The 17,518-nt window shown below is 35.9% G+C and overlaps 1 protein-coding gene across 1 annotated transcript in view; it reads left to right on the top strand.

Moving 5' to 3' along the window:
• Nucleotides 1–17,518, top strand: part of LOC108908956 (Down syndrome cell adhesion molecule-like protein Dscam2) — a 306,735-nt gene that overhangs the window by 276,583 nt on the left and 12,634 nt on the right. The window contains exons 21-26 of the mRNA XM_023457289.1: nt 6,829–7,067; nt 9,077–9,326; nt 11,236–11,424; nt 13,388–13,861; nt 16,652–16,808; nt 16,864–17,027. Of these exons, the coding sequence (XP_023313057.1) occupies nt 6,829–7,067; nt 9,077–9,326; nt 11,236–11,424; nt 13,388–13,861; nt 16,652–16,808; nt 16,864–17,027 (1,473 nt within the window). The remainder of the gene's footprint in view (nt 1–6,828; nt 7,068–9,076; nt 9,327–11,235; nt 11,425–13,387; nt 13,862–16,651; nt 16,809–16,863; nt 17,028–17,518) is intronic.

Genomic DNA, 17,518 nt, shown 5'->3' with positions numbered 1-17,518 from the left:
AATATGCTGATATGGTCTTTGTATATATGAATGTACACTTTTTGTCAATAACAAACTGTTCTATCTAAAAACAGCATTATTTTTTATTTTCAGTAGGGCCGTATTATTTTTTTTTATAATTCAATGAGTCTGAGTCCCCATAACTCCGCTACTGGTTGCTTGCAGGTCTTCTACTTCTATGGAAAAATGGTATCTTATAAGAAGATGTGTCATGCCAAATATGGCTTAAATAGCCTTCTTCATTTAGAAGTTATTTAAAAAATTCGAATTTTTTTAAAAATCTTTGACGCCATATATTTCGAAAATGAAGCGTCTCTGGAAAAAAATTATACTTGACTTTTTTCTTATTTTTTTTATGAGGAATATCTCCATAAAGTTTGTCGACTTAATCCTGAAACACCCTGTAGAATATCACATTTTGTTTTTCAAAATTTGAAAATTTTACCCACCAGANGTGCAATATTCCTAAAAAGAGTTCGAGCATATAATTATCCGCCTGTCTTCCTGATCCTGTATACTAGAATTATACAGGGTGTTTCAGGATTAAGTCGACAAACTTTAAGGAGATATTCCTCATAAAAAAAAATAAGAAAAAAATCAAGTATAAATTTAGGACGTTAAAGATTTAAAAAAAATCAATTTTTTGAATAACTTCTCAATGAAGAAGGCTATTTAAGCCAAATTTGGCATGACACATATTCTTATAAGATACCTTTTTTTCATAGAAGTGGAAGTACCGCAAGCAACCAGTGGCGGAGTTATGGGGACTCAGACTCGTTAAATTATAAAAAAAAATAATACGGCCCTACTGAAAATAAAAAATTATGCTGTTTTCAGATAGAACAGTTTGTTATTGACAAAAAGTGTACATTCACTTTTTTCCTAACTCTTATAGTTTCATGGCAAAATTGATTGTTCGGAAGGGTGCTTCTGGATTCTGTCGATAAACTTTAGGAAGACGTTCCTCATAAAAACTAAAAAAATATAGTACCTATTAAAATTGGTCTTAGTCTCGAGTATGTGCGAGTCAAATAAGCCTTTTTGTCTCCCCTTTCCTTGGGTTTAACCAATAGTATTAAAATTATTTAGGAGATGCTTCGTTTTTGTGATATAGGGTGTTTTTTTTAGAAAAAAAAAATGATGAAAACAATAGAAATATTTAAGTACCTAACATCTAACGTGACTATGTCGTAATTCGTCAAAGTAACGACCCTTGCAATACTCCTAAATTTTTTCAGGCGGTTTGTAGTCGCTTCATTTACTTGTGTTGTGTACTTTTAAATAAAATAAGATGGCAAACAATACACGAAAATTTATTTGTAAATTGAAACAACCAAAAAATTACCAATTAATATTCTACCTAGACAAAGCGAAAAGTGAATCAAAAATTAAATGATTTAAAAAATATTTTGTTCAAAATGGGCGCCTCCGGACTATAGACAAGCACGACATCTTCTAATTATGGTGGTAGTGGCCGATCGACACTGAATTGGAGTTAATTCCCGACACGCTTGGACTATCCGCTGTCTTAGATCTTCTAGGGTATAACTGGCACCTCGTAGACTTTTTGTTTAACCGCACCCTAAACGAAATAATCCATCGGTGTCAAGTCGGGTGAACGTGAGGACCACGCTGCAGGTCCTCCACGACCAATCCATCTCCTGGGATAATTAATGTTTAACCACTCCCTAGGACTTCTACAAATGGGCAGGACAACCATCTAGTTGAAACCAACTGTTCATTCGAGTATCAAGAGGAACATCATCTAACAAATCTTGAAAACTATTTTCAAGGAACTCAGTAAACATGTCAGCATTTAACCGATGCAGAAGGAAGTAGGGACCAACTATAGTGTTTTCCAAAACACCCAACCATACGTTACATTGGAATTCATGCTGAAAACTAAGTTCCCTTACCGCCCGTGGATTCTCGTAGGACCAGATATGGTTGTTCCTTTGGTTTAAAATTCCCCTTCGAGTAAATGTTGCCTCATCTGTCCACATTACTTTTTGCGTAAACTGATCATTATTCTCTGCTTGGTTTAACATCCAGTCACAAAACACGCGCCTGCATCGTATGTTCTGAGGCAATAAATGTTGCACACGCTGGATATAGTATGCATGGCGTTCATCAGCCCGAAGCGTCCTCCAAATGGAACTTGACGAAATACCTAGCTAGATCTTCTGACACTCGTGGATGGATTTAAGTGGGGCAAAATGTCCATCAGCATAAGTTGGAATACCGAAAGACCCAGTTTGTCTGAGACGACTGAATGTCGTTGAAAATGTTTCCTTTGCCGGTTGCCGTGGCATTTTCATGACAAAAACCATATACAAAGACCATATCAGCATATTCATTGTTCGAAAATATGGACGGCATTATTAAACTTATTTTTATTATTAGTTTGAACGCTTTATATAATGGATAATGTATGCAACAATTCGCAAAATAACATTTAAAACGTCAAATTAACATTGTTTGACAGCAGCCTACTCGAAAATTTTTGTTGAGGTTCATTTTAAAGTTTATCGACAGAATCCAGAAGCATCCTTCCGAAAAATCAATTTTGCCATGAAACTATAAGAGTTAGGAAAAAAGTGAATGTACACTTTTTGTCAATAACAAACTGTTCTATCTAAAAACAGCATTATTTTTTATTTTTAGTAGGGCCGTATTATTTTTTTTTATAATTTAGTCCCCATAACTCCGCGACTGGTTGCTTGCAGGACTTCTACTTCTATGGAAAAATTGTATCTTATAAGAAGAAGTGTCATGCAAAATTTGGCTTAAATAGCCTTCTTCATTTAGAAGTTATTTAAAAAATTCGAATTTTTTAAAAAATTTTTAACGCCATATATTTCGAAAATGAAGCGTCTCTGGAAAAAAATGTATACTCGACTTTTTTCTTATTTTTTTTTATAAGGAATATCTCCATAAAGTTTGTCGACTTAATCCTGAAACACCCTGTAGAATATCACATTTTGTTTTTCAAAATTTGAAAATTTTACCCACCAGATCCTGCAAAGACTCCAAACCAACGACATTGCGGTGGAGCTGTGCAAGACTTTGATATGCGTTTACCGCGAAATAGTTCCAGCAAACCTTAGTTCCATTCACTTTATCGAAACGACGTAATTGTGATTTCTTTTGCCGGTCCTAGTGAATTACCAAAGTGGTGGGATATGTATCATTTATTGAAAAGGGGAAAAAACTGAGTTATTCGGTGTTGTATGTAGCAAACTCAATTAAGTGTGGTATTGGTGTCATTGTTGGAAATGAAAAAATATACTACGAATTCCTTCGCCTCGTTACATCACACCTAGTAATAGGAATTTCTCTACGTAGAGCTTAGACGAATAAGGACAATATTGTCTATAAACACCAACGCGGTGGTATTAGATTCAAAATTTTATTAACCACGCACGTGGGATATTAAATATTATGCATGCTACTATAATTGTTGCAAATAATATTAATTTGAACAACGACTTTCCAATCCATTATACCTTTAGACTTATCCGTATGCGACATTTAAAATGTTTTATTGCAACCAGCGATTTGGCAACGCGTAAAAATGTAAAAAAGACAACAGGACAGTTGCGGTTTTATTATTTAAAAATATGCCAAACCAAATTTTTATAGTCATTTTAAACAATCGGAACAAAGGTAAAATAATAAACATTCGTTATTCTACTATAGCTCTTTACGCCGGTGGTACATAACTTTAATTTTCTTGCATCGATAAAGCTATCATTGTCCAACATTCAAAGTGTAATAAATAATAACACCACGGAACAATTATAAAATGGAATGCATTTATAGATAGCGTCCGGTATGCCAGTAAGCATAAAACCAGCTTTTCTGATATGCAAATCTAAGTTGTTGCTTCTATAGCTACAGCTGGTTGATTGTGCGTTTTTAAATTAGCCTAGCGATAAGTGGTAAATGGGTATTTAAACGCAATTTTTGCGATAAATAAACAATGTCTTCCTGTTTGTGTGTCTGCACAGGGTGTTTCCCGGCGGACTGCCAATCAGGATGAATACATAATGATCGCTTAAAGTAATAGGTCAAAATTGGTGGATATACAGTAGGATGAAACCTTTCGGAAATATTCAATTATAGTGTCCCCCTTTTCATTTGCTCGATGTCCTGAACTTCTTTTTACCTTTGATGAAATATAACAAGAAAAAATAAATTTCTTTCCGAGTTATAAAAATTATGTGTTTAGAGAAATTATCTAATTTTAAAATATAATGGTACTCATATTGTTTTCTCTTTCTTAACATGATATTTCGTCCTTTTTAAATTGTATTTTACTATTTTTACTCATTTCTAAAAGCCCCCTATATTTTTAAACTAAAATAAGAATTTTCACTTTTTGAGACTTTGAGGCTCTACAAAAAAAAAACATGCGACGACATAAATTAATGAAATTTTGGCTATTGCATTTGCTGCTGAATAACGCAGTGTTGTCAAATTTCTAATAAAAAAATCCCTAAATACGATTTTCCAAAAACACATTATTAAAAAAATTACAGCATGCCACGAGATAACAGTATCTCCTTAAAAATATATCCCATACGTGTGTCTATACATTCCCTACTCTGAAAAAAATTGATATTAAAATCGTCCCACCCTGTAAAAAATTCTACACTGGTGGTCCGGAGCAAATATGTACACACTGTACATATTATTCCACTGAAGTCCAACAGATTTTTAGAGTCAGATTGCCAAAATTTCAGGACGGTATTACAAAAATTCCCTTTTTTATGGTCATTGAAAAAAGAATAGTCTGTGTATGAGTATAAACTTTGTGAAGGTGACAAAAATCATGCATTTAATTTTTTTGTCACAATTTCCTCAACTTTCGAATTATCGATATTTTTCTTAAAGAGAAGGAAAATAATCAATATAATAATAATAATTGCAGAAACTAAAACCAAATCATTTAACCTAGGCTAGAGTAAGTCAAACAAATTAAAATTAAATATATTTTTTTTTGTTATTCACTACTTCTTGACACAGTTAAGTGTGCCATGGATGTATTTAATGTATCGAAGGGAAAAAAATGAATTGAATTGTATCAAGAAGTAACTGATTTACAAAAATTGTGCAAGTCGGGTCTCTTGCGGATTTTTTCACATAGCCGTTGTAAAATGTCATATTAGTACACACGATTCACTGTTTCACATTGAAACAAGAATGCAAAATGCACAATTCAATGAAAGTCGAAAAAAACAGTGAGTATCACTTTGATGTTGGACAGAGACTGACGTGCTTTCTTGGGGCCTGAAGACTATTTGCCAGTCCATTGTGACAGCAATAAAGGTTCGGAGTGAATTCATTGAGTGACATTTTTGAATACATTTTCAATCAATATTGGGCATTTTACTCATTTGTGATTATATCTAAACTAAAACTGAGTACTTTCACTCAAATATAGGAACTCCTTAAATAAATTCTACACGTAAACTCGTATTTGGTGCACTTGTACCTAAATCACAGTAAATGTGCTCATTACTGAGTTTCGAGTAATTTGAATGGTGCCGTGAAGATGGCACCACTTGCATATTGCTTCTGTAATCTCGACAGCAGTTGATAGGGGCCCGTTAGATGCTCCAGGAAAGCGTGATCGCTAGGAGAAAGACCTTAGCCGGCGGCAGCGGGTCTCAGCTGGCAGGTCTCAGTCAGGACAGGAGGAGGTCCCGCTTAGTGAATACTGTATATCCTAATTAATCATTTATGAGTGATATATTTTTGCACTCAATATTTAGTTAATTAAAAACCAAGTAGTAAAAAATGACTCAATAATAATTAAATTTAAATCATATTAATGAAAAAGTCAACTTTAAATTGGTTTTATATACTCAGAATACAGTCAAAAGTCACTCAATTGACAGTTAGCAGTAACTCGGAAATGAGTAAAATTCACTCATTTCTGTTGCAATAGTTTCACTCAGTGGTACTTATACTAATAGAGCGAAAATTTCACTCAATTGGGTGTGGACAAAAATTGATATATTATTGAGTAAAATTGAGTGAAATTTGAATGAATTTTTTTTTCGGAATAGGACACCATAGGAAACCACAAAAACTGAGAAACGCCCTTTATCTCGTAAACGAATCAAGCAAAACTTCGAGAGACGGTTTTCCCCATTTAACTTTTCTCGAAAATCGAGGTCGTCATATCTGGACTACTTTTTTTCTGTCTTTTCGGGAAAGAAGAAATACTTTTTAAAAGTCCATCATCGTGTATATATATCTTGTAAAAGGCACAGATCTGTTATTTTTTTAATCAATTCAAAACAGAAAAAAACAGTCCAGTGAGCTTAGATCAGGTTACTTGCATTGAGAATTTTAGAGATTAGGAACTATTGACTGACAGCAAAAAATTGAAGAGAACGAATACTCAACTTTATTTTTCTCTCATTTGGAGGAAATTTTACTGAATATTTTCAAAGACAACAAGAAATCTATTTTATTCCTGTTCTTCATTTCCTCATGATTAGAATTAGAAATCCAACGCTACCTTTTTTATTCGTACGAAATCTGCAGTGACTGCTGAAGCAGTGTTACCACAGACGTAACTAAAAAACTAACGGAGCCTCCTGTGGGTTGTAAAACTGAACGTTGGCAGCTTGGATAATGAGCGGTAGGAATTTTATTAAGCCGTAACAAGTTCCCCGTGAGTTACATTGTGGTCATATAAATTTTACTCCCTGTACCGCTACACCTATGCCTTACCTAGGACCTTATCAACTGTAGCAGTTAATATGTAATAAATAATCCACCACCAATTATATATTAACATGAATTTATCGATAGTTCCCGGTCCGCCAGCCAGCATAAAAGCTGCTGCCCTGACAGGCGAATCAATTTTGGTGTCATGGTTATCACCAAGTAAGCCCAACGGCCGTATAAGTCTCTACACCGTTTATTGTCGGGAGGCGGGGCGCGTAGGAAAACACACCAGCTATAACATGAGGATAGAGGATATGGTCCTCGTGCACGGGCTGATATACGAGGTGAGGAATCTCAAGGAACACCAGCTGTACGAATTTTGGGTAAGTTCGTTTTCGTGACGTCTTCCTTGCGTCCTTTCCGATGGTAAAATGTGTTGAATTCAGAAAAACGTGTAAAGTTGGAAAGTTTTGATGAAACGGGTTTGAAAATTAAGACAGAAAAAGTTATATTTAGTTATAAATCCAGTTTAAAATTGATATTTTGTTTATTTCTAGTGGTAAAAATAGTTTTTGATGAATTACTTCAATGCTATTAAGGATATAGTCTTCAAATTTGATACAGCGCAGTTCCAAATCTGAAAAAGAATATTGAAACAATTTTTGTTTGGCAGTTGAATCCCCTTGTGGGTTGCTTCCGGTGTGCAGCAAAATAAAACTCTCTCTTAACGGTAAAATAAAAGTATTTTTATTGAAAACAAAGTGTGGTGGGAAGAAATGTTGTCAGGGCGAGCGTTCGTTGGAGTCTTGTTGTGGAGTCGCTCGCAGGTATATGTATCTAGTCCCTAGCGCCGATCTGCCGTGACCCTTTTCCGGGAACCATAGTCTATACAGACTACAGATTTTTGTTGTTACTGTTGATGTTGCTGTTGTAGATGAATAGCATCAATAACAACGACAACAACAGCAGCGGCAACTACAACTACTACTGCTGCTACTACCACTACAACTACGGCAACAACAACAACAACAACAACAGAAGCGACAGCACCAGTAAGATCAATAACAGCAATAACAAGAACATCTAATCTAAGTCAACGACGCGACGCTGATAACGCTCTTAAATGAATTGATTTCCTTAATCGACAGTATGCGTAAGGAGGAAAGAAGCGTTCTGCCGAGTTGGAAAGGAATGCTTTGACTACAACAGTAAGGAATCTCTGGCGACTTAGTAAGGAATACTCTGATCATAGATTAAAGAAGTCTGCTTTAATTGTTACTGTTGCTGCTGCTGTTGTACATGTTATTGCTGTCGTTGTTCCTGCTACTGCTGATGGTGTTGTTGTTGTTTTTGTAGTTGTTGCTGCTGATGTTGCTATTGTAGATCAATAGCATCAATAACAAAGACAACAACAGCAGCGGTAACTACAATAACTACTACTGCTGCTACTGCCATTATTACTACGGCAACAACAACTACAACAACAATGACAACAGAAGCGGCGGCACCAGCAAGTTTGTCGCTTGTTACTGTTAGACCAGTCCGGCGTCAGACTGGCGCTCTTGGCGTGGTACTTAAAATGGGTCACACACAGGGGGTGTGTGGGTACATATGTCTGCAAGTGCCCCTTTTTGAGTATTACGTCAAGAGCGTCAGCCTAACGCTGGACAGGTCTAACAGTTGCAAGCAACAAACGAAAATCTGCACGCGGGACATACACACTATGGTTCCCGGAAAAGAGCAACGACAGATTGGCGCCAAGGACTAGATACTTATACCTGCGAGCGACTCCACAACAGGACTCGTCTCGACAACATTCCTTCTCGCTACACTTTGTTTTCAATAAAAGTGCCTTTATTTTACCGTTGAGAGAGAGTTTTATTTTGCAGCACACCGAAAGCAACCCTCAAGTGGTGATCCCGAAGTGATACTTAAAATATCAACGAAGCCTAGATCTTTAATGGTCCCCGAATAATCGAACAGAAGCTTTCCATTGACTTTTTCCGTACAGGTGTTGTTGGCCGAATTTGTTTTGTTTTTTAGTTCATTTCATTTAGCTTATGCATGAACAAATGTTAATCAATGGCTTGAACTGATAAAAATCAATCGTCTTGAAATCAAAATATACTACTAGAACCTCGATAATCCGAACCCCTTCACTAATCCAAACGACCTACAATCCGAATCTGACTGTCATACACTAATGAAACTTCGTCTCTTTCTAGTTGATGCACTTTTGAACTGTCTTCAGTCCGAATTAGTTCGGATTATCGAGGTTCTGATGTAATATGTTGGTGCATCTGTTTTACCCGCCCTTTTGCTCAATCTTTGCCTTTTACATAGCGAAGGGGAGAGCGATACACTGTATATACAATTTTTTCTCTGCAAACAGGTATCTGCAACGACCACTATCGGCGAAGGAGAGCCCACGTCTATTATTGCTCAATCAACCAATTCCAGGGCGCCTTCAAGAATAGCGTCCTTTACGCAAGTGTTGCACAAACCTGATAAATCTAAGGTATTATTACCCTGCTTGGCCGTGGGAAACCCGACTCCTAGGACCAGGTGGATACATAGAGATCGGCCTATAACTTTCAGCCCGTTTTATGAAGTTACCAGCGACGGCCATTTAAAAATCCACAGTAAGTTATAGGTCATAAAAGTGAAATTAAGTCTAAATGGAATTTATTTAACCACGTGGTTTCTCGGGCATGGTAAATGTATAAACGATTGCATTTTATATGGTCGAACGTTATTGTTTATTATATTTCACACTTCACGATTATTGTGAGAGAATTTGTTCGATGGAAATACGTCTTGCGAACGTGCATTTACATTTTTAATAAATTCCTGTTAACAATCCAATATTAATAACGCTCTATGTTCAATATCACATATTTCAAAGTAAAAGTTCGTAAACATATTCATTTTAAAGATATTTAAACGGGGAACCTCATGTTTTTTCTAATCAATACGGCTCGAAGGACCAAACATGTTACTAACCACGGCATGTTAAAAATTAACAGAAACCGCTTGAAAGATTTTTTTTTAAATTTTAATGGTGTGATACGGACCGTGGGGCCTACCAAGCTAAAATATTTTCAAGGTCATCGTACCTCCGGTTATACCGGAAGTCGATAATAACTTTCTTATTTTAAATGGAACCCCCTGTATATTATTGCATTTTTGGAAAGAGCATCTATTTTTAAGTTAAAAACATATAGCACACTCCATACTTAGGATTGACCGTTTCCGAGATATTTTGATTTTTAAGCAAAAATTGACAGATGCAAACTGTCAACAAAATTTAGTTTTCCCGGAAACATAGGTTAATTTTTTTGTGAAAATTGGACATTTTGTAGAGGAAGACCTAATTTATCGAATTTGACACGAACATTTTTCAGTTTTTATACAGGGTGCTCAAAAAAAATTATCGAATATGAAGTTCAGAAAATGTGGAAAATTCGAAATTTTTAAATGGAAACCCCTAATTTTTTTAACGTATTCGCATTCTGCACTAAACTAACACTAACAAAGTTACACATAATTTTAGTGCAAAATGCGAATATGTTAAAAAAATTAGGGGTTTCCATTTAAAAATTTCGAGTTTTACATATTTTCTGAACTTCATTTTCGACAATTTTTTTTTGACCACCCTGTATAAAAACTGGAAAATTTTCATGTCAAATTCGATAAATTAGGTCTTCCTCTACAAGATATCCAATTTGCACAAAAAAATAGACCTAAGTATGGAGTGTGCTATATGTTTTCAACTAAAAAATAGATACTCTTTCCAAAAATGCAATAATATACAAGGGGTTCCATTTAAAATAAGAAAGTTAGTATCGACTTCCGGTATAACCGGAAGTACCATGACCTTGAAAATATTTTAGCTTGGTAAGCCCCACGGTCCGTATCACACCATCATAATTTGAAAAAAATCCTTAGAGCGGTTTCCCAGATCTCCATCGATGGAGTTCGTGGTGGGGCCCCTTGTTTATTTGTAGAAAATTGTGTGGTGAACATAACATTACAACATAACCTTACACAAAAAGATATTCACTAATATCGCTAGTGTAAGCAGACAAATAACACGAGAACTAGCAATTACTTACTAATGAATCCGGCTCGAAGGACCAAAAATGTAGTAGAACATGAAAAGTTGGAGAAGTAAATGTTAATTATACTTGGAAGCTGACAGTTTTTGCTGTTATAGTAGTTTGATTTATTCTGTAGGTTCTATACAAATTACTTTTTCTCGAAAAGCTGTTAAGTTGAAGATCCATGTTGTATAGAACCCTTTTGTTTATTTTGATCTTTACTATCACATATTAAACGTAAGTAGGGACAAATGCATGGAAAGCTTTATCAAAATCTTGCTTTCTACAGAAATATATCGAGTAAAGGTTATTCCAGCAGCTGCATTCATTCTAGCGAGCAATACATAAAACCCATATTGATTAGAAAGGCGACAAGTAGATAACATTTTCTGTTGCATTAGGAATGCGTTCGGTCGATCGGCAAGGTCTTAATTTCATTTTACATTTTAAGGTGTCGACCCTTCACTGGCGGGCAACTACACCTGTTCCGCCAAAAATCTGTTCGGCGAGGATGAGATAACCTACACCCTGGTTGTCCTTATGCCTCCGAGTGCACCAACTTTAGAGGTGCAGTTCACTACTGCCACGAGCATCAGACTGCACTGGACACACCCAGAAGACGGTGGGGCTTTGATTCAAGGTACTATATTTTGTAAGTGGCTCGGGTATACGACTTTCCGTTATCTAGGTTAACCGAGAGTAATGCGCTTACGTTTTATTCGACCCGATCTCCCGTACTATCCAAGCAATAATTCAGCCGTATTATATACCTAATTATTAACAGTTCTATGTTGTAATACCAAGATAGCGATAAAACTTGATTTTAGAACCTGTTTATCAACCGCGTTCGTTTAGTAAAAATTAATGGATAATAGTTTTTGTCCTTAGAAGAAGGTTTTTTTAAACCGTGTAGTAATGCAGCTAATAATACTGTTGGGTATAAATAACATTAACTGGATTTGTTAAACATGAATCACACTTACATAGAAACCTTAAACTTTGCTCTATGAACCTTCCAATATTTCCCTGACATATTCAAAACAAAAAACAGGTGTATGAAACTGTTTTATTTGTTTTGATCCTGTAACGGTTCTCCGTAATATTTCAGCCACTTTGCTGCATTTTGTTCGAAATGGAAAGTTTTAAAATGAAAACTCGATATTTCACTCTCGTTTACCAGTCTTACGTAATCCTAATTAGTTTAACAGACCGTGATCACGTGGGTGTAAATGTGTGCGTTACTTTTAAAAAGATTAATGTACACCGGGAAAAGTGGAATATTATTTTATATAATTCCATGCGATCAGTCTGTTAATTCCATTTTTAAAACGTAGAAACGATTTATTGTGGCGCAGTTGTTCCTCTTGTATGATACACTTCCATGTCTAAGTGTATTTAATGCACAAATGCGTTGAGCTTGTTTTTGAGCTGGCTGTTGAGGAGACTTAGTGTTCAGGTACCTATCCATGTGTGTTGATTTCCTCTAAATGATCTTCTCTAGGGTGCCATCTGGTTTCCTCTTAAATATGTGTTGAATTCCTGGAAACGATCTTTTCTAGGGTGCCATTTGGTTTCCTCTTGACAGAACTGAATAGTACCGTTTTCTTCCATCATGGCTGAGCTGATATCCGTTAGTGTTCCATTAATGTGGTCCAACAAGCTTTCAATGTCAAATGTTTGAGGCGATATCTTCAACAAGCAAAAGCAATATTTTGACTTAAGATTTGCTGACTCTAGACACTCCTTCTCGAATAATTCCTTATAAACGTTTGCCAAAGCTAAGGATAAGGATGAACTCATGCATACTCCTTCAGGAAAAGAAGGTTCATCTGGTGCATACTCTTGCACTAGCACATCGTCTGGATCTAATTGCATTTTCTCAATCTTCTTTATGATTCCCCACTAGGATTTAATTTTGTTTGATACGTTTTGGTCGTAGTAGTACGTATGATTTGCGGATCTTCAGAAGGGCATATTTGAGGTATTTTTAAGACACACATTTGTTGATAATTTAATAAAACTTACTTAAGAATTAATTTGAAATAACGTATTGTTTGTAATGTGTAATAGCTGATATATGAATAATATATAAATTCAAATAGATGTGATGTCTTAAAATCAAATCAGAATGTATTGCACCACAAAGTGCACGCTCAAATCCTCATTTCAGAATAGAAGAGATTACTTGCGTCAAAGACCATTGTACATCACGATGGCGACGCTGTAATTTAATGCGAGATGAATGAAATAATCCTCTTGTATTGTCATGTTCTATAAAATCTAAAATGGAGTAAGAAAGACCAGGTTGATTTTAATATTATCTAGATCCATTCGTGTACAACTTTCGCATCAAAGGAAATTTGATGTACACACTTGGTTATAGGAAATGACTAACTTATGATCTGACTAATTTATAATGACTAATTTATAAGTTTAATCCATCTTATCTTTAATTTAAGAAAGTGGCGAAGTTAAAAAGTATTGTACCACTACTATCGTGACGTTCACCAAATAATAACAAACATTTCCTCACTAGATTTGAACAATTACATAAAATAATTCTTAATGATCTGTTTGATGGTTTAATTGAGTCTTACTTTCAGGTTTCACCTTAAATACGAAGCACGACACTGACGACTGGGCCTCTATCGAGCTGTCACCGGAGCTGTCAGTTTACACTCTCGAGAACCTGCGCTGCGGTTCCTTGTACCACATTTACTTGCTCGCTCACAACAGAGTAGGCAATGGAAGTCCCAGCCCCATCCAAACAGTTAGCACCAAAGGAGGCCCCCCACACCTCCCTAAAGAAAAAGATTTCATCATAACCAACTCCACGACTTTGCAACTGAACTTGTACAACTGGCCCGATGGGGGTTGCCCGATAGTACAGTTCTCCATCCAGTACAAAGGCTATAACGAGAAAAAGTGGATAATCGTCGCCAAGAGCGTGTCGGAGGAGCGGATAGTTGTCCACAATCTAACCCCCGCTACTTGGTATCAGTTGAAGATCAGCGCGGAGAACGACGCGGGGACGGCTCAGGGGTTCTTCAATTTTGCCACGACTACACCGACAGGAGGTAGGTCACATTCGATTGCGTTCCGTCAAATACGCTACACTCTCTGACTTTGGGTGGAGAAATATGTTGCCACACCTCAAACTCCGGCACATTAATTCATTCCTTCAAGCACGTTGGCAATAAAATAACGAAATTGTTTTAAAATTTGACGTAAGAATGAAATGTTGATGATAGCCCCGGGCATTTTAAAATAGTTCGCTTCCTTGGTTTGTCTTTCAATGAAAAGAAGCGGTCAATGGTGTACCGCGCAGTCCGCAGTTTTGAAAATAAAGTCAGGAAATAGCGTGATTGTCTATAATGGAGACGCTTTTCCTGGAAATCTCAGAATTAGGAACTTCCGCTCCATTTACATTGTCTACGAAAAATAATACACTAGCCTTCAAATAAATGTCCATTTAGTAGTAGTGACCGTTCATGGTACAAAGACAATGCCTGCGGGCATGTTATGACGTCACGTGGAGAGTAAATATCGATATGTGGATATAGATCAGTCCGTGTCGGACTGAAGGGCAACGCCATTAATAATATTAACCTATGTCGGTAATAATGCTATCTTAGCTTGGTTTTCATGTCGTGAACTTTATAAAACTTTTTTTGTGGTGATTTTGATTTCCTGAAATGCGTTGTTCCGATTTTGACTGTACGACAGACAACCAAAGCAAATCGTTTATAAGGCATCATAAGCTCATTTTCCAAATAATGAGAACATAAAAAATCTGAATGGGCGGTTGCGGACGGAAATACATACAGGGTGTTTCACCTAAGAGGGATTCTTCTGTAACTCTTAACTGTAAAATTTGTTTAAAAAATTGGTTTTAATAAAAGTTATCTGGAATCGTGTGGGCCATGTTAAGAAAATATTTTTAGCTTTATAGGGTGTTCCATTTCGTGTGGGCGCTACATAACTTGTAACTGTATATATAACACCAAAAGTATGAATTCGTTCAAGGCAATTTAAAACAAGATTTTATCTGTATTTTTCAAGTTGCGAAATTAAAGAAATAAGAGATACCGAGATATTAATAAAATACGGCCCATTCTAGCCAAATATGTCAAAATCCAAGAAAAATTCTGAAGAAGTTACACAGGAATTACCGAATGATTTTGAAGAGTATATAATTATTATGATATTAAAACCACATTTTATTTATTCAGTAACTTTATTAATGAACTACTTAAATCACTCTCCACGTGACGTCATGCGCCAAGCCAATCGATTTTAATTCACAATTTAAGTCGTCATCCACGGATTGGAAATAAAATTGTTTGTACATTTCCTTGCACAAAACCATCGAAAATTAAAGAATGTCACAATGTACAAGGTACTAAATGTTAAATGTACTATTTTATTTATTCAAGTTTTAAAAGTCATTTTCACATGCGGTTTCACTTGAAATAAAAAAAATGAAATAAATGGAATATATTCAATATGCGCGACCCTGCTAAACTTGATGGCTACGTCCATGGCGTCCAGAGTTTGGGTGTTACACTTTAAATGACAGTTCAAGGTAGTCTTTCACTCCATATAAACGGCCTTGCAAAATTCGACCTCAGCGGAATAAGACGGTAACTGTACACACGTAGATAAGTGTATGTTAATAACTGGCTGTTTTTTCCTTCTGCTGTGAATGCGTTTCATAATAACTATGTTATCTTTGTAGACCTTGCTGGTTACTCAGGATTTTATCCTAAATGAGTTACAGGGTGATTAGTGCCAGATAGCGCAGCCTTGCCCAATTATCTTCGGATAATTGTTCGCCTGTTTCGATCGTATCTGGCTAAATTATGAATTAAATTAAAACAACGCAGTTTCCAGCAGTGTTAAAAGTAGTTTTGTTGTTAACGCATTATCTCCACGCGATGTTGACGCGATTGAGCTTTAAAAAGGACAGCGACAGCGGTGGATTATATAATTTTTTTATGTTATTGTTTTAAATTTACATAATCGCGCTGCCTTTCGTTGCTTTATTATACACTTGTGTCACAAACATAAATCATTACCAAAAAGTGTACCAAATCAACTGTAACAACTGCAAATGTTTTCACAGCACTGGGTTGGTACTTTCTAAGTTGCAGGCACTAGGACAAATGTACAGTGCGGTTGAATTTCGATAGAACCGCGACGGCCTAGATAATTTTTTACACAGGGCGTTTGAAAAAGCCGAACCGTGTCGTTCTAGAGAAAGTAGAATTTTTAACTTTTTAGTTTTCTTTGTTTATGTCGAAATTTCTCTTTCTTCCTAAAGTGACACTGGTACATGTAGAAACGTTTCGCGCAAACGTTTCGAAATTAGAGAAAAAGCCAAAGGAGAATGAAGAAACAATTAAGACATCGGACTACAAGGTTGTGTGAAAATGTATAATGTCGAATAATATCGACGGGATATATTCATCACCGACAATGCAACTTTCGAATATTTTGTGTGAATTGTTAAATATCCTTACTGCACATACGCTAAAATTGTTAAATCGTAATAATTCGTGTTGTACGAACGGATTATGAAAAAGAGAGAATATTGGAAAGTTAACATATTTCCTGCCCGTTTATTAATTAATTGTTAACAAATAATGAAGCGTGAAAAACCGTAGGCCACGGAACACTATAAGTAACCTTTTTAGCGTAGACGTACATCATTAACAACTTGTTTCTTTATATCTTGATAAATAAAGTCATCATTGTCCAATTTATTTATGCAAATTGTTTCAAATGTTACGGATATTATTAACCAGTATCCTGGTTTTGAAAAAACCTATACAGGCTGCAAACTTGACACAAAAATGTTGTTCCAGGACAAATTCCAATGCCAACAAATCTGTTGGAAGAGAATGCACCTACCGAAGAAGGAGTGTTTTTCATGGAAGCTTATGTCGTAATTCCCGCAATCATTACGGTGTGTCTGCTGATTTTCCTTACTGTTTTTTGGATAGTCGTTTACAAGAGACGGAGGTAATTTTATCGGGTAATATTATTCGTACCAAAATATATTTTACGCGTCTTCCAGAACCACTGACGATGAGGCGCCGCAAGGAGAAGAGAACGAGCTCGAACACCACCACCACCATCACGAAGAAAAGACAGCTGAAAGAGATAACCGCAGGAATTGCCAACAGGTGTATACTTCTTCGCCGGTCAAGTCTAACGAGAAACTGTCTGATGATGCTTCCGGTAAGTAAGATCTTAGATGTTAATCTGCTTTTAGAGTTACACAATTAGTTTCCTTTCAGGTCAGCATTTAGTACACCAGATAACCTAGTTAAGACATGCCCCTCACTACGGACGCTATAAAAATCGTATCACAAACGGCACTAGTCTAAACTTCAATTTTAACTAGCATTGAAATAGTTATTAAAGAAACTGTTTATAGTATTTGACTGGGGTGTTTGCTTAAAAAATTGTAACGTTTCGTCACCGAATTCTATGATGAAAGTCATACGAACAGTTTCGCATTAGCGAACGCATATAAATTTCAGTTGATTTTAAAATATTTTATTCGAATCATACACCATTACTATCAAAGGGACAAGGGACATTATCACGAAAAACTTCTTATTTAAGTATCTTTCACAAGCTTTCTCTCTCTATATGTCCGCCCCCCATATCTGTATCTCTCTCTATCCCTATACTTCTCTCTATCTCCATATTTCTTTTTATCTATC

The sequence above is a fragment of the Anoplophora glabripennis genome, unplaced genomic scaffold, assembly GCF_000390285.2.
Source record: "Anoplophora glabripennis isolate ALB-LARVAE unplaced genomic scaffold, Agla_2.0 scaffold9, whole genome shotgun sequence".
Classification (NCBI taxonomy): domain Eukaryota; kingdom Metazoa; phylum Arthropoda; class Insecta; order Coleoptera; family Cerambycidae; genus Anoplophora; species Anoplophora glabripennis.
This window is presented reverse-complemented; position numbering and strand designations above follow the sequence as displayed.